General features: G+C 38.4%; 1 protein-coding gene across 1 annotated transcript; it reads right to left on the bottom strand.

Annotated features, from left to right (window-relative positions):
• Window positions 1-4306: 4306 nt before the first annotated feature.
• Window positions 4307-17095, bottom strand: slc20a1b (solute carrier family 20 member 1b). Its single transcript, XM_028804505.2, has 11 exons — window positions 16501-17095; window positions 12860-13524; window positions 12215-12355; window positions 12011-12096; window positions 11000-11096; window positions 9870-9989; window positions 8423-8698; window positions 7494-8061; window positions 6893-7078; window positions 5200-5284; window positions 4307-5073 (listed from the first exon to the last, which is right to left on the bottom strand). The coding sequence occupies exons 2-11, from the start codon at window positions 13206-13208 to the stop codon at window positions 4912-4914; spliced, it is 2070 nt and encodes a 689-aa protein (XP_028660338.1). The 5' UTR covers window positions 13209-13524; window positions 16501-17095; the 3' UTR covers window positions 4307-4911.
• Between the last annotated feature and the right edge of the window lie 1726 nt (window positions 17096-18821).

Raw genomic sequence — 18821 nt, 5'->3', positions numbered from 1 at the left:
GTTCCTCCAGTCTTCAGTTTAAATCATATGTGAACTCATCTAAAAGATGTCTAAACATTCATCTATTTGAATTATTCTGAACAAGGAGGCGTAACCAATTGTTTTCTCCTCCGACATACTGGCAGCTCTGTGGGTTAGTATGCAATGGTATCCAGTGCGGGATCGACTCCGTACTGTCAGTTTAAGCTCCAGCTCTCTGTGCCCCTGTGTTGGAATGAACAGAATGTGGAAAATAAACAGGATGGATGAAGCAATGGATAGCACCATGCAAATACAATAAAAGATGGCTGTATTAACCCTGGTGGAAACAGTGACATTGTAATGATAGAAACAACAGCTAACTTGAAATCTGATAAAGTTGCATTACCTGAACACAATGTGCATGTTTGACTGCACCTCTGGCTTTCTTCTGAGACTTCAGAAACCTGCCAGCACCAGCAACGGTGTTTCAGCCATATGGCTTCTCTACACTTGAGAACTCAAGCAAGCTGCACGCCAGAACGGGCTGGGAAGTCAAGATGCAATTCTGCCCATTCGTTTTTTTTTTTATTCAGCCTGATTTTGTTTACACCCTTAGAGAAAATAAACATCAACAAAGGTTGATGTTTATAAAATGAAATGTGGTTACACATCAGTTGCAGCTCACTTTCACTTTTTGTTTGTGGTTTACATAAAGCTGTTTGGTGGCCCGGTGGTTAGCACTGCAGCTTTACAGATCCACCAACTTGGGTTCATATTGCACCCATGGTGGCAGTCTGTGTGGACTGTGTACGTTCTCCCCAGGTCTGTGTGGATTTTCTTACCACATGCGTAAGAAGTGTGACTGGTAATTCTGAATTGACTGTGTGTAAGTGGGCATCAGGATGAAGTGGTGTCTTGTCCAGAGATCGTTCTTGCTTTATGCCTCATGAAGGTGGGATAGGCTCCAGCACCCACCCACCAATGCAGGACTCGTTTAAACCTCATGCATCTGCTTAATCACAACAGATAATAGTTAAGGATCTCAAAAAATAAAAAAAGGCTGCAGGCATTAGCCAGTGTGTTAGTACACCATGCTCACACTGACTGGAAACTAAAGTGCATTTTGAACGCTTATACAGACCTTTACACTACACTGCTAGGTGGCAATGCTTAGTTCCTAGACTGCACAGTTGTGTGTTAATGCAAGTATTTTTTCTGAATTTTGCAAATTACACTAGTTATTAAGACACAAATCAATCAAGGATACCATCAGTACCCTAAGTTCTTGTCTACAAGCCGGACTCGTGTATTAGCCGGAGACCAAAAATCATACGAATTTTTAAAATAAAATCGTATCATAGATAAGCCGGACTCATGGATAAGCCGAACGTACTATAACCTATAACTAATAGAAGGGAGGGAGGTCAGTGGTCTCACTCGCACCCATTTAATTTCTTTAAGGGGGGAGAGAGTGTGAGATATTGGCGTCTCTCTCACTCCCCGCATGGCGCGGTTGGAGCGGCCGGAGTACGTTCTTTCTGCTCTGGGCGTCGCCGAGTCAACACGAGCGCGTAGCGGTCATTTAAATTGTGATTTTATATGTAAGCATATTTAAATATATATCGCGGATTTCTGCGGACAATGGGTCTTTTAATTTCTGGTACATGCTTCCTCAGTTGGTTTGCCCAGTTGATTTCATACAAGGGACGCTATTGGCAGATGGCTGAGAAGCTACCCCGGCTTACTTTTCTGTCTCTCTTGCGCTGACTATCTGTGATCCTGACGTATGGGGATTGAGCAGGGGGCTGTTTGCACACCTAGACGATACGGACGCTCGTCTAAAAATGCTGAAAGATTATCTTCACGTTGCTATCTTTTGTAAAGCTGATTCCTGAAAAGACATGCTGCACAGTGCTTCGCATACTTAAAAGCTCGAAGGGCACGTATTGATTTTTGACTGAAAAACAAACTCTCCCTCTCTCTCTCTTTGTCTGCTCCTGACGGAGGGGGTGTGAGCTGCCGCCTTCAACAGCTTTGTGCCGCGGTGCTTCGCATACTTAAAAGCCAAACAGGACATATTGATTTGTTTGCTTCACTCCTTTGAAGAGGAAGATATGTTTGCATTCTTTTAATTGTGAGATGGAACTGTCATCTCTGTCTTGTCATGGAGCACAGTTTAAACTTTTGAAAAAGAGACAAATGTTTGTTTGCAGTGTTTGAATAACGTTCCTGTCTCTCTACAACCTCCTGTGTTTCTGCGCAAATCTGTGACCCAAGCATGACAATATAAAAATAACCATATAAACATATGGTTTCTACTTCGCGGATTTTCTTATTTCGCGGGTGGCTCTGGAACGCAACCCCCGCGATGGATGTATAAGCCGGACTTATGTATAAGCCGATATTCTATTTTTTCATTTTCACAACTTTTTTCCTTAGATAAGCCGCGGCTTATAGACAAGAACTTAGGGTACTATGCCATTTACATCTCATACCTACCTCAAACACCCATTCATTACCCAGGCAGGAGACCTACACTATACAGTCAAAGCAGCCAATATGAAATAGGCCCTCATGTATGCCGAGTCATCAGGAAGGCCAATAAAGTGGCCCACCCTGTTTATTTTTTTTAAAATAGCATTAATTCTTGCCAACATTTTGGACCATTCTTCAGAGAATCTAATTTTGTCAAATGTTAAAACATTCTTTCCCCTCAGTTTATTGAAGGTGGGGTAGGACAGGACACTTCCAAATGAGTAAATAAAATGACAAGTGAGCATTATAGTGTAAGAAATCACAACGGGAAGAGTGTTAAATCCTCTGGTTCACCATTGACACGTGTAGAGTACAGTGAAATTTGTACTTGCATGTGGTGTTACTGCCGTTAGAAGATCTGCAAGAACTATAAATACAAAACTGGCAAATAAGCAATGTGCACCAAGCGTGCTGCATGTAAAACAGAATGTAAGGAGGCATCACCCACAACTCTGGTCTTGCCCTGGATAGCTTTTGGATGGTCTTGGTTAAACTGAATTACCATGCCAAGGCATATTGAATACTATATATTGCATAAAGAGCACACCATGCTGAAAATATTATGCTTTCCTTTGAAGGTGTAAAAATCAAGGAACCGACGCTCAGTGGTCATAAAAGTGGCTAAATGGCCCATCATGGCCTCATCCATTCTGGCCTCCTAATCATCTCAACTCTAACTGGTTACTCTCTTCACTACCTAATGTATGGTGGAGCGCGCTCGTGCATAAATGGCTGCCGTTACAGCATCCATCTGGGTGCTCTCTACTGTTTTAAGTAAAATGCTTTTGAGTAGTTAGAAATGGATTATAAAATGCAATTCTCTTGCTGAGTACCCTCAACCCCCTTAGTTACATTTTTTCTTGGGGGGGGGGGGGGGCTTGTACAATTACATTTTAAATCTTTCTACTGTAAAAAAAATGCAAAACTCTAAAAAGTACAAAGTCAGAAGTATCATAAATTTGCAAATAAAAATAATGCGAATACCATATGTGTTTGTGTGGTACATCTTGGAATGGTGAAATACACAATCCAAAGTCAGTCAGGTCAACAGTAGAGCGATTCCTTGCAGATTCTTTCAGGATCGATCAGCTTTTGAATAGCACACTGCACATGTACAAATGTCCAGCAGCTCCGTGATCCCCTGGTCCCCCAGGACACCATCCGTCGTCTCATTAGAAGCATACCCCGGTATACAAGCACATGGGGGCCATACAAACTACAGAGTACGATTTTGAGTTGCTGCAATGAAATTTTGGCAAATTGGACTAGCTTGACGCCTCATTTTTTCACTTTGATTTTCAGGATGTCTTTGAATTCAGCCCTCTGTAGGTTGATAATATTCATTTCCATCAAATGATGAGGCATCCTTCCAATCCTTACACATTACTCAGTCTGTATCAGTGTAGATATCCAGCATGATCTCTCCCCCCCCCCCCCCCCCCAATTGAGATCTGATGCGCTTTCCGTGTTCCTTTAATAAATCCTTAAGCCGTTTCACTCTTTCCACCCCCTAAAAGCTGTTGATGGGGGTGGGGTGTGTAAAAACACATGCAAGAATGCCACTGCTAAGATTCTGATCTCAGGGGAGTCTTGGAGAGGTGATCAGTAATTAAGTAACCACTAACTGGTTCAGTGTATAAAATAAGCCACACACTGACAGTATGCATATGCAAGCAAGGATGGGAGATAAGGATTCATTTTTTTTTTTTTTTTTTATTTTTTAAACACATTTACCTAATACTTTGGAAGACAATGTAGAATACTGCAGTTGTTCTTTGGTACTTTACACAGCATCTAAAACACAGTCAAATTTCACGAGAATACAGGGATTTTAATTGGTCCAACAGAGAGAGAGAGAGGAAAAAAAAAAAAAAAAAAGTCTTCACACAGATTACACAAGTACATATCCACCCTTTGGATTTTCAGAGCATTTGTGTGTTTAAGAAAAAAAAAATTACTAGGTAAAGCTTTCTTCTAAACAAGGTTACAAACTGATAGTAAAAATGCAACTGAAAAGTTACACAGTTCTACCTTGTGACTAATGAGCCCACACAGCCCATCTTCTTCTATGAACATATTAAGGCATACTGTCTGGACCAGTCCCTTAGCTACAATGAAGATGACTGGCAATACTCTGGTATTACTACATACCTTCCATAAGCATGACAAAAAAATTTTAGAGATGGGGAGAACCCACACACACGCGCACTATTTACATAATTACAGAGTTTAAGTGACATTATTCATACAGAAATTACATAAGAACCTTGATGACAATGCAAAGACTCTAAACTGGCAAAACCCAAGGAAGATGCTAGCAGACAAAATAACCACCTTGGATGTTCTCCTGTCCACTTTACAACTCCCATGGGTACAAAGCTAGAGATGTTACAGAGGAGATCAACTTGGCAACATTCATGTCATGAAAATAGCATACTTAAATAGAGCCATGATTGCTGCACTGATCAACCCAGAAATGGGTACAGTGACAAACCATGCCATGAAAATATTGCGAAACAAGCGCCAATCGACAGCTTTCCTGGAACGTAGCCAGCCAACAGACACCACAGAGCCAACCTAAATGTAACAAAAAACAGATAAATGAAGGTCTCATTTAAATAGAAACACATACAGTACAAGCACTGTACAAAACCAGAAGACACTTCACTAGCCCAGCCCAGAGGACAAAACTCTAATGCATACCTTACAGTGAGTTGTGCTGATAGGAAGACCAATGTTTGATGCAATTACTACTGTCAAAGCAGATGCCAGTTCAATACTGAAACCACTGGGGAAAGAAGAGGGGGGAAAAAAAGTCATGATAAACTTTATAGTCCAACTGCATATTTGATTATTCTGTCAAAACAAACCAACATTTATAGTCTCACTAGAACAAGGGCAAGTGTTATTTGCTTTATCTCCGATATGTAACAAGTGCAGGAAATGCAACTTTTTATAGAGAGGACTTGAACATCTGCTGCTACCCAGAGACGGTAAACTAAATGACAACATCTTTAGCAAAATGGGGAGCAGCTCATTTAAGTGCTAACTACATGCCAATTAGCAAAGAGTGTGCACAGCATGCAGACTATGCAAGAAGGTTGGTGAATCTGTTGGGGAGGCACCTCCCTTCAAAATTCTGGTGCACGTTGGCAGATTCATCCAGAGCCCAGTACTGCCTGTTGTAGTTTTGTACACTTCAAAGTTTCATCACATCCAAATAAATAATTTCCCGCTTTACTATATTGAATTCAAAGTAAATGCAATTGATCAATAACTCAAAACAAATGCCAAATTTTTGACTTGAACAGCTTCCTGGCCTATTTCTTAATTTAAAACCTTGCCCTGGGTCATACTCCTGCAACACTTTATAGATATAGAAACCTCAACATAAGCTTAGTACAACACCTCTGCGTGTGCAGTCCGTTTCCAAGCATATTTGAGGCATTAGTAGAAGCATGCGTATATTTGGGTCTTAATTGTTGCCTAGTTATGTAAAAAAAAAAAAAGTCAAATTTTTATGCTCAAAAGTGCAAACTTAACAGTTTAATGTCTAACTTATTAAAAAGGGAGCACGTTCATTTTTCTATTCACTCTTTAAAATGCTTGAAATTTTATTTTGTATTGAGTTCTTTACACTGTATTGCAGTATGACAGATTTAACAGCAAGGTTTTTTTTAAATACGAATCTGCATAATGGTGCATATACTTCATCACATTTAAAGGATATACTCAGAAAACCTGGACAAGTGCTTGGTACATCTCCATTTCAATGCATGATGAAAGTAGTAAAATACATCTTCAAGTATGTATGTCGCCACTCTGTCAGTTTAACATCAGGTAGGCCTCTTTCACACCCCCTCTGGGGCTTCATATTGCATTAAGAAAATATTTTTCATACATAAAATCTGGTTAAAATCTGTAGTGGAAAAATGCTAATCAGATTTTTCCCCATTATTGTATTCTGAACTTAAGTGGAGCTTTATTTCAACTGTACCTAAGATTGCTACAAGTTCCACTATTAAAACACTAAGATTTAGACTGTGGCATTGCCTCAACTATAAAACGTTAACAAGACCCTAACTCAAACCAAGTTACAATGCAACCACCAAGAACATCTCTCGTAAGCCTGTAAAAGAAATACAATGCTTCACACAACATAGCTTACTTTTGCTAAACGTCACAAACTGTAAAACTTCACACTTGTCAGGAAAAAAAAAAGGTGCTTCAAACCAGTTATTACATCAAGACTTGCAGCAGCCTAGCTACCACTTCCTTTACCATATAAAACCAAATAACTATCCAAACTACAGCTCTACTTCAACGTTTTAGGGAACCGTTTGGGAATCACATAAAATGTACAAACAAAAAAGTGCAGGAACAGAAAGTTTCCTACCTGGAAGGAGTGATTGGTGTAAGGTCTTTTCCCATGGTTTGGATTACTCTTCTCCCCCAAACCCAGAGGCCAGCACAGATACCCACACCACCATAAAGTAGCAGCCAGATAGGAGTGGGGGCTTTAGAAGCAACCATTCCAGTTTCATAGATCAACCACAAAGCAACCAATGGGCCAATAGCATTGCTATGAAGAGAACAACGAAAAAAAAAACCAAAAAGTTCAAAACACAGAATAATCTCAGATCTTGGATGATTTCTAGTAGAATACAATCTACTCTAATAAGTGATTTGAAATGCAAGGACAAATAAATTGCATAACATTTTTAAAGAACTACATTTCTGCTGGTGATGTCCAAATCAACTCATATTTAGAACTTTTAAATGTGCTTTTATTTGCTGTAGTAAAATATTCAAATGGCAATTGTTATTTTAGTGCCATTTCTGCTTGTTACTAAGCACAATGAAAATTAAACTGCCACTGCAGAATTTAAGATCCAGTAATTGTGGAGATAAAAATTTCCTTAAAAACAGCTCATCTTCATTAAATGCAGCACAACACATCCAAATACACAAATGGAATTTTGCAAGAGGATACATACCTAACATCGTTGCCACCATGCGCAAAGGATCCAAAGCAAGCGGTTAGAATCTGAAGAAACTGGAAGAGCAGCGACACTTCAGGTTTGTCCTTCTCACAGCAATCTTCAATGGACCCATCACTACTTTTCCGATCACCCATGCCCATTTCCACGGTCACTTCATTTTCATGGAGCTCTGGAGTTATATTTGACTCTGCAACTGCATTGCAGTAGCTGGTATAACTGTCCATGCGAACTCTCTTCTTACTGTGATCTGAACCATGAAACCCTGCCTTGTCCTTTTCTCCTTCTTCACCAGCACTTGCCTTTCCGTCACACTCCTTAGATTTAAAGTGATCCAGAGGCATGCCACAGATGGCCATAGTATATGAAGTGTAGCTGTTGTTTCGCCTCATGGGTCGATCGCCAGACTCTCCCATACAATCTCCCACTTTTGCCAAGTGAAGTTTATGTAACAGATCTTTGTAAAGGCCAGAATCTTTGTGCACAGTGTGATACTGACTGTAGCCATTGCTAGGAATGTGGCTGGTGACATTACTAAATTGCACATGTCCACTGTTCATGGTCCCTGAAAATAAAACACTTTGGATATTAAAACCACTGAATTTTAAAATGGCTAAAAACCAACAAAAACTAAACAGAGGAGCAACACCATAAAAACATGCAGCTCAGAAAGAAGTAAACCTAGAATAATTCTGGAAAATACACAAATAAGGCTTTATGGATATGTTTTTTAAAAATGTTTCCAATAAATATTTGGAATTTAGCTTTATTGAAAAGTTAGATTTTAAATTGGTAAAGGCTAGGAAAGGCAGACACAAGTCCCTTCTACTGTATATACAGAAAAAAAAAAACTATACAATGTAACTGAGGTACAACCCATTCTTAAGCAGCTAAATACTCTTGTAGGCTACCACAGAAGTACTTACCATTACCCACAGAATCAAGATTGGCACCTTTCTCATCAATACACTGGTTGGTATCCTTCTCATCAGAATCCAGATGTCCAATATTAAAAGTAACAGAACGCTCTTCAGATGCTTGTTTTGAGTGATTAATAGGACTTTGGCTATCTGGTATTGGGAGCTTAGTTTCAGCAGACACACAGTTGGCAAGAGGCTCCTTAACCTCTTTCAATATTGGACAATGCATAGCATTCTTTTTCTCCATTAGAGGACTTTCAGAAGGACTGGATTTCATCTCTCCTGCAAACACCCAAAAGTAATTTTTAAATTCCTCCTTAATTTCTATTTTTATCTTAGTAAAAATTAACAATTAAAACCTTTACAACAGACTTATTACAAATTTCTTGTAATACATGCATGGCTAAACTTAACCTTCAGGTTTTAGAATTGATCAACATAAAGTAGTAGAGAAGTTCTGAGGCTTAAGTTCTCCTATGACGCAGATGTAATGAAAATACATCATGAAAAGTCAGTGTCTGTTGCAGTTATTCAAAAACAAATCTAAAACCAGACTGCATTAGTAGAAAACGTTGAACACAAACCTGAAGTGGAGGAAAGTGGTGTTATGGCCTAAAAGGCAACATCAGCTGGTGGTCTAAAACTACTAGCAGCAAGTTTCAGACAGAACGCATGTGAAATTTAAAATCTGCAACTGCTAAAATTTCATCCCTCCAAAGTCACTGGAGCGGTCACCTTAAGTGATTTGCAGTCTGACCATTTACAAGATTGTTACAGATTTGTCACCTCAAAACTGAGATACATATCATGCTATTCATATAATACAAAGGGTGGTCCATTGTGGTAACCAGTCTACATTAAACAGTCATACAATATTCCAAAATCTGCTGCTGTCATGGTGGGGTGTGGATGTTGACCGGAGTTTGCAACGTCTGTTGAAGGTCATGGACAATGTCATTATGTTTCACCTAGAAGATTACATACCAGGTATTGAATTATTGATATCTACTAGGTGTCCCTTCACAATTATGACTGGGGGCGAGGGAAATCCCTACGACTATCTTGCAATATGCCATGGAGATTTTAGTACCAATAGTTGTTTCTTTTATCACGTTTAAATGAGTGAAGAACCACCATTTGCAACACTTCATTTGCTTACTGCCCTAATATGGACTACAGAATCAAGTAGATTGAAATCATTCTAATGGATTAGGTTTACATATTTAATTAAAAAATCCTCCTTTAAACATGTATAATAGTAAGTAATGCTCAGGATCACAGCTAGGAAAGGTAGCACTTAATTTGGTTGCACAGACGAAGTGGCAATTTCAATTTATTTGGGGTTAATAAATTTTCCATTTGACTTTTAAGGAATTCACTGAAAAATTGTTACTGAATTACACACAACCAAGCACATTTGATACCTTTTAGGTTTGAAAAAGTCAATACTTACGGTCAATTTTCCTTTTCAGTCGAGGGCAGACAATAAACCAGACGATAAGGCCAGTAATAAAGGAACAAGCTACAGTGATCAGCACAATGCCCCACAAAGGATTCTTTTCATAACCCAACACTAGTGAAGAGAAACAAAAAAAGTCTTTCAGGCACATACTCCAGTTTCTAAAAAAATTTAAATAAACCCAGCAGCCTACACTGAACTTGGTATAACCTAAAAGGTATTTTAAAAAGATAAACATCAGCAAAGCTCTAGAAAAAAGAGCATCTGCAATCATTAACAAAAACACACACGCCACTCAGTTCCCACAGCATTTGCACAGCACCGGAGAAAAGGCTGGTGTGTTGCCAAAACAGCTTGTTTAGTACAGCATTTGATCAAATCTGCATCTATCATATGACACCACTGTTAAGTGTTTTGGTAATCTGGGGTGTGGCATTTTGTCAAATCAAGTGCAAAGCCTTTAAACATCAACACATATGTTTTCCTAATTAAAAAAAGAGGCAGTGGTACATATGACAAAGTAAAAAAAGTACCTCACTATAAAACTGTTAAAGTTATCGTGGAACACGTATTGCAATAACAGTTCTAAAAAGAATACACACAAAAGCTACATAATTACCACTACCAAAGGCCTGGAAGTGATCAACAGTAACAAAATAACTGAACTACCCAGCTACAACAAAAGGTACAAGTGACCCATAAAAATACAAAACTACACTAACCACAAAGTCAGAAACGCCTCTTTTTGGCTAAGTGCTTCACAACTATTGGTTAGGCATGTGTTATAGAATAGACTAGAGATGCAATCTAAATCAACAGGCACAATGCAAAAGACACTAACTGCCTGTTTGAGGAGTGATAACATACCAGTGACATCTGGAGGCTGACAGACTGGAAAACACCCCCCCCCCCAATATATATATATATTATATATATATATATATATATATATAAAAAAAAAGTCTGGGGGGTGGGATTTAATTTGGTTTAAGAGTCCTATAATTTATTGGAAGCAAATTCAATTAAATTCAAATAAAACCACCATGAGGAATAAACTGGAGTATTTAACAATTACATTAACAAAAGGTGATCTTTATTGTACAAGACTTTACTTTCATACTTACATGGGGCACCAGTATACATGATGGAAAACAGATTCACACCAATAGTGCAGGCATAGAAGACAGGAAGAGCTCTAAGACCATTGGGAATGGGATCAGCCTATGAACAAACAAATACATTTATGAGAACCATCCAAAATAGTTTACTTTCATACTTACAAAATCATACCAAACTTGCAGCTTATTTAATTTCAGAAGCCAACCCTCACTATCTATTGCAACCAACACTAAAAGACAATTGATGGTCTCATCATATTCTAAAAGCATATTTTCAGAGCTATCAATATCTACTTTTGTTTTGATAATTGACAAAATTCTAAATATTCCACGGTTACTATTAATACACATTAAAAAGCCCCAGCCTCTATACAAAAGGCTAGCATCTAATGCAAAAAAACAAAAAAAAAAACAAAATAGCTACAACAATCTAAAATATGAACTTTTAAAGGCAGTGGAGGTTTACCATTTTAAATATTAGAAGTCCAGGTTTTTCTAAAGGTATTGCATTCCAATAATCCTACCAGTTTTCTGGAACTCAAAATGCAAGCACCAAAGCAAATGGGAAGGGGGACAGATTGTTTCACAGAAATGACCACCGGGGCCGAGAGATCCATTTATCAATTATCACACTTGCTTAATGCATTGCAACAGCATCCACCCACACTCTCTAAAAAGGGTCAATATAGAATCCCAAGTTATCCTAACAGGCACATTAAAAGAAAAACCCCTACATTGACATAGAAGAAAAAAAAAATAATAAAAAATAAATAATAATAATAAAACACCAAAACACTGTAGTCAGGGACAGAAAAGGAATTTTAAACTAGGACCTTGGAGAAACAATGTTAACCCACAATCTGTCAACAGTACATTACTTTCCCTCAAAAGCTTCCATATTGCAATCTTTTTTTAGTTAGCCAATAAAAAGGTGTCATTTTACTTGACTGATCACCGATTTAAAGAAGAAAAAAAAAAAAAAAAAAAAAAAAAAAAAAGATACGGCTAATAGCTTACCTTACGTAAAATAAACCTTTGAACAAAGAAAAACAGAACAGCAGACATTATTCCAGACAGAAGTGGAGAAATAAACCAAGAGCCAACTAGAATGGGGTAGAAAGAAAGCATAAATTAAATGAAATTCTCCATAAAACAAGCCAGCCATCAGTATGCTAAAAAAAAAAAAAAAAAAAAAAAAACACAGGAGAAATTAAAACTAACCAATTTTAAGTAGCTCCAGCCATTTCACACCCTGCTGTCCTTTGGCCACTAATGAGAAACCAATAGTTGCTCCTACAATGCAATGGGTTCCAGAAATGGGAAGCTTCAAGAAAGAAGCCATAAGCTGCCAAACTGCTGAACCTGCAGACAAAGACTAGAATTAGATCAATATTTAGGTTTATAACATGGAAAACAAATTGCTGCTTTTGTTCTTTGTAACTAAACATTACTATATATGCTTCATTAAATAAAGCTCCTTAAGGGAAAAATGTACTTGTACAACTTGCAAGGCGGAGTACCAGTGTGGACAGGGTAACTCCTCACCACAGGGTCTACTCATATTCATACTTACAATAGCCAAATAAGTCAGCATTGCCTGTTACACCTACAATGCAAATGTTTTGGGCACCATGCAACACAATACTTGTAATATGCAATTGATTTTGAGAATTTACATTAAGTGATACTAGAATTCTTAGAATATAATGGTTGAGTAGCCATAGAGTAACAGATACAAAGAATAAATAGGAAGCATCCAAATGGTTACCAGTTCAAATTATGAACAAAATTTTAGGCTGCGAGCTGTGTCTTTTGAAAAAACAACTTATCCAATATGGAGAAACCAAAAACAAACCACACACTTACCAAACATAGCACTGACAGAGCCAGCCATGAGAATGTGTTGAGTTTCGTTGTACATGGTAACATCAATAATGCCTTTCCGGATTGTTTCACTCACTTTAGCGCCCAGCATCACAGAGCCGAGGGTTTCAAAAATTGTTGCCAAAATGCAAGCCTGTCGCAGAGTTACCACTCCAGAGCCCACCGCAGTGCCAAATGAATTTGCAACATCATTAGCCCCAACAGAAAAAGCGAGGACGAAAGCAATGATGAAACCAACAACTATCAGCCAAAGATAACTCGAGAGGGATCCCTCAGCAACAGCTGCAAAAGAACTGGTCACTACACTGACAAATGCTGTAGTACTTTCCATTTTCACAATCTTAGTGGATCACTATTAATTTAACTTTTAAAAAAATAAGCTATAAAAATAAAGAAAAATGAGGTATGAAGTTGGGATTCAAAATAAATATTTTGTTTTCTATATAAAAAATTAAATATGTAAACTTTCAAAGAGATATGTATTTAAAATTGAATGGCAATTTAAATACACATGGGGGGAAAGGAGAGGGGGCTCACTGCTATCCACTGCGTATACTAGTTTTTTCAGTGTTCGTTTGGCTCTTGGGCTTTAGGCAGATGAAGATATCCATTGTGCAGCACACACTGGAGATGAAATGTACTTCATCCTAAAGAAACAAAACAAACAGCTTTCATTAATAAAAGTAGTGAAATGCTCCATAGGTTTTCAGGCATTATGCCAAACTTGCAACAGATATGGCTGTGTTATATATATATATATATATATACATATACACACACACATACACACACACACATATACATATATATATACATACATACATACATACATACACACACACACACAGTATATAAAATTAAAAAACACCACCAGTATCAACACACAGCTAGCACTAAGACTAACGACTTGCATATGCTACACTTAGAAAAACTACTTGTTTAACTTAAATACCCTCCACCATTCAACCCCTATATAGTCAATGGACTGCTTTTCTGGTATAACAACTTTACCTGCTGAAATAGTCTTGATCACCAAGCGAGTACTTATTTGAAGTGAATTAAATTCTTATAGATGGCACTTTCAAAAAAGAGCATACCACCGTCTATGTGCACAATTGTACACGTTTTCCATGTTTGTTTATAAATTGAATCCCTGGGTTACTTAGATTCACGGTCTTACACAGAAAGGCCAGAACTGCCAAACTTAAGATGTACAGTACAACAACCACACTACTAGGTGTTGTACTCTGTCAAGCGCACACACACGGGCTAGCTAGTCTCACAGTACCCTTCAGATGCAAGAAACGACATACTCGCGCTGAGTTAAAACAAATACGTTCAATCATGAACTAATAGAATGCGTATAACTCGATTATTCTGCTTTAATGCCCAGCAATAAAAAAACATTTTCGGAACAAAGTGTCAAACCCAAGTATTGCAAACCCAATACACGTATACAAAATAATCATTTCTTGTATATTGCGATTATTAAAAGGCCAAAGAATTTACTGATGGCTCTACTTACTGAATGTAGTTGGTTGCAAAGGTGAATTTTATAGTTTATAAAGAAAAAATATATATTTTTAAACCTGTAGTGAAAGGAAGTGTATTCGTGATTCACAAATCCATTTCAAATTCTAAAACAAACTTACGGACTTCCCGCTCAACCCCAACGTCTACTTAACTCCGGAAAGATGACGTTCGCGCCCAAGATCAATAGCTGCCGCCAATCATTTTAGAATACATCATCCGTATAGTTCACATGGAAGAAACGCCTTAAAAATTCGCGATCTAAAAATATTTTATTTTTGCTAATCAATATTAACAAGCTGAATTCCAGTTTGAAATCAAAATATGAACTTTGAAACGACAAGCTTCCGTGAAACAAAAGCAACTGTCCTAAAAATATTCCGAACCATTTTCTTGTCCGTAACCTCTGTTTACTATCATTCGGAAGACAAAGGCAGTATCTGAACACACAGTTTTCACACCAAGTTATTCATTATTTAATCGCCGCGCGCTAGAGCAGCTAATAATACTATGCAGCTTGGGTAATCACGATTACGAAATCCAACCAACCAGCTTGCAGATCTGCACTGAAGACCAGTTCTACTGACGGAACCACGATCATCTCTCCTCCGGGCTACCACCTATGGCCTAGGTCCTATGGACTACTTTACCGCATTCACCGATCCCACATTAAAAGTAAACGCAATCGAATGTTTACTGGACTAGATAGGATAAGGAGGCAGAAAACGGACGAGTGTGCGAGGATAACGTGATGCAGACACCACTCCTCACGTTAGTTACAAAAGATAGTCTGCCGCAATATGTAAAATATCAATCGCCTATCAAACGAAAAGGGCAAAATAACCCCAAGACACGAATTCCGTATATACGCAAACGGTGGATTTATCTTGATCAAAAAAAACTGTTTTCCCAAAAATGAACAGTAACACGGGCAAGAAGTGTGCCTCAATTGCCCTTGACCATGTGTTCCATATTTCAGTCTCGCAGTGACATTCGCAAGAATCCGAAGAGCCGCTTGGGAAAATTTCGCTAGCCGCACAAACTGAAAGCCCCCAAAATTCACTCGTAGTTTCACTTTATTAGTACGCAATACTGTAGTTCAGTCATAACACTAGACAATATGCGATCGGAGGATTTGCGGCAAAGAATGCAGCTGTCGAACATCACATTTATATCCACTACAACTATATTATACTACAAGTAACAATAGGACTGACTTTATACATTTCATATTATACGGATTATTGTCCTGGTCGATTATTATCGAACAAAAGCAGGCTCGTAATCGGTCTTCTTAATTGTGGCTTTCTTCAAAGGACAGCTCATAGTCAGCTGGGGTGCGGCCGACACAATAAAATACCCAGCAAAGCAAATGTACCGGATATCCGAATGGACAACAAAATCTATATGGAACAGATTAATAAGGAACATTATATAAATCCAAATACCATATTAAACGTGTCACCGGCTTGGAAAATCTGAATGGGTGCACATGACAGGAAGTGAGGCCATTTTACGAGACAGGTTTGTGTTAACGTTTTAAACAGTAATCAATAAACGTGTATATTTATGTAAAAATAAAGGACTTTTAACCCATTCATGAACGGGATTCCTCCGCAAAAAAAAAAAAAATAAAAAAAAATAAAAACACCTTAGAGACACGCCACTTTTGGATACTCGTTACAAGAACCACAACATAAAATAGTGATTCAACAATAAACCAAAAATGTATACCAAACCAAAAATGTATACCGACTTTCAAAAAGCTTTTTTCCACCCCCATGGTATGAATTTTTCTTCCGTTAATCAAGTACATTAAAATTTCTTAGTAAGTATTACAGTTCGGATCACAGTGAAACACGTGTCAAGTTCATCATTACACAGTGCCGGAAACCGATAACGACACATTGTATAATTAAGATGCATCTTTACACATGTAAAAGAGTTTATAAATTCACAACTGTATAAGTAACAATAGAATCAAAGTATTACTTCAGAATCTACCTTCACTGACAACAACCTTTCTTTCACTGTCACCGCATGCGATTAGACAGAAAACGGTTCTCAAATATACAAGAGCAAAATAAACTCACCAATTACTCCGAAAAATTTCCGACTGTCAAAACCAGTCCGAAGAGGATAACTAATAGCTGGTCACGCTGTCTTCCCGCGGCCGCGTGGATTCCGTGTTCGCCGGGCGGGTTGGGCGCGCGCGCGCTCTCAGGCCTCTTCCTGTGAATCTCCAACTGCGACTTCGTTAATCAAAGAAATGCAATCAGATGTATAACGTACACTACTCGTGAGTAATGAATGTATATTAAAAAAACAATGCAAAATAAACGCCGTCCGTTAATAAAGTACGCCTTATTTAAATAAATTAGCCTAGGCGAAACGATGCAAGGCAATTTCCTCTTCTCCAATTAACAATCCTCCATTAATCCAATACTCGCAGTAAAGCGCTTTAATAGAGCTCAGCAGAGGCTGGGCTTCTCCTATCAGCCAATCGCAACATAGTATTACATTCTAGACCACCCCCATCCAGACCGCCGAACTAAATTATGACAGAAGAAAGAAGCACGCCCCCTAAATTTAAACAAGTATTACTTATTTAAAACCAATTTGCCACACCCTGACACTGTATAAAAATTAAATACTTAATTCGTTTGTATAAGAAACAATTCAAAAACATTTAAATGCTATATGTACAGCATACATAGTTTTTCTTTTTCATACATACAGGAAGGAACAACCCAAACATATTGCTTCAAGTTGAATTATATCACGGAGAGACGTTTACAATTTTAAGCATTTAAAGTGAAAGTACGTCTGAAGAAAATCCCCAGCTAAACATTATTTCGCCGATTTGCCCCGAAGTGAAAACAGATGCACTCGAATTGCTTTAAAATCGAAGTAGCAATTCTACGTTTGGATACATTCACGTTTTAAGCATACAACTAAACGTAGAGGAGAGTAACCACAACTCCTTGTTTTGTATACAAAGCACTAGCCGGTGGTGTGCTGGCATAGCATCGTCAATGAAATAATCACGAGGGCTTTCAAGCACCCATAACGCATACAGCAAAGAACAAACTTATTCTCCATAGGTAGGGCTGTACTGAATGATCCAGCTGCGACGTTTTTGGGAAAAGATGACATTACGGAGGGCTTCGAAACCCATTCCACAATTACACTTTTCTAGAAGTTCATCGAATCATACGGCCGTTGTTTGAAAGCTTTCATTGCATTTCTGACACTGACGTTTTTTTCGTCACAAGCTCCTCGACATAAACGATAAAGCAGTTCGCCCTAACAGATATATTATTTCGGCGTACATTAAACGTCTGGGTGTTTAGAAGGCGCCAAACGCCCCCCATACTTGCTCTTTTCTTTCTTTTGTTCCCTCGGGATGCGGGTAGACGGCTGCGCGCTTAACAAAGCACGAAGCCAAATAATTGTCCCCCTTTGCGTCGTTTAATTAAAACGACACAGCATATTCACGACCTTTCGGCAATTTTAATTTCCCATGCCCCGGTACTTCATTATTACTCAAAGTGGCGCGATTTCTTTCTTCGCCTTTCTTCCCCCCCATCTTCACGCAAACAACTCGTGAACACTGCGTGAATACGCTGCTTATGAATCAAGCCACGCCCACCTCAGTCAATATGTCGTAACCGTGACTACAAAGGGTGGATCGGGCGTAAGGCAGAAGAAACCTTGCCCCCTCCGGCGTCGTGTTACCTTCACGTGCTTTCTTTCTTTCTTTCTTTCAACACCTGCTACGTAGACCATATTGGTGGAACGTCAGTAAAGGAAAAAAAAAATAATAAAGAATTTAGCACAGACTAAACCGTCCATTCTCCGCTGGTCCATTACTGCTCAGGACACTGGTCAATCACGGAGCTTACCCATTAATAACCACGGCGAGCCCCTTTAATGCCATCTTCAAGGAGGTAACATGACTACCTAGGAGAATCCAGTGTGGCATCAGGTGAACTTTATAGCATCGCACCGACAGTGAAGACCTTATTTGCACCTGAGTTCTAGAAATTATTACACAGCAGAAGCGTTGAATAAATATTTGTGAAAATCAAAAATGTGAGCATATTTATAAAATTCGTAATAATAATAATAATACAGTATTTACAGTAATTAAAAATAATTACAGTAATTACATTTATATACGTTTGTAACCTTCTGCTTCACCACCTGAGGCCACAGGTTCAACACGCCCTCGACCCTCTGCAGTTTGCATATCAGGAGAAGGTGGGAGCGGAGGATGCCATCATCTATATACTACACCGATCCCTCTCCCACTTGGACAGAGGCAGTGGTGCTGTAAGAATTATGTTTCTAGACTTCTCTAGCGCCTTTAACACAATCCAACCTCTGCTTCTTAGGGACAAGCTGACAGAGA

The sequence above is a fragment of the Erpetoichthys calabaricus genome, chromosome 1, assembly GCF_900747795.2.
Source record: "Erpetoichthys calabaricus chromosome 1, fErpCal1.3, whole genome shotgun sequence".
In the NCBI taxonomy this organism is placed as follows: domain Eukaryota; kingdom Metazoa; phylum Chordata; class Cladistia; order Polypteriformes; family Polypteridae; genus Erpetoichthys; species Erpetoichthys calabaricus.
The sequence above is the reverse complement of the archived record's forward strand: the minus strand, read 5'-3'. Positions and strand labels throughout refer to the sequence as shown.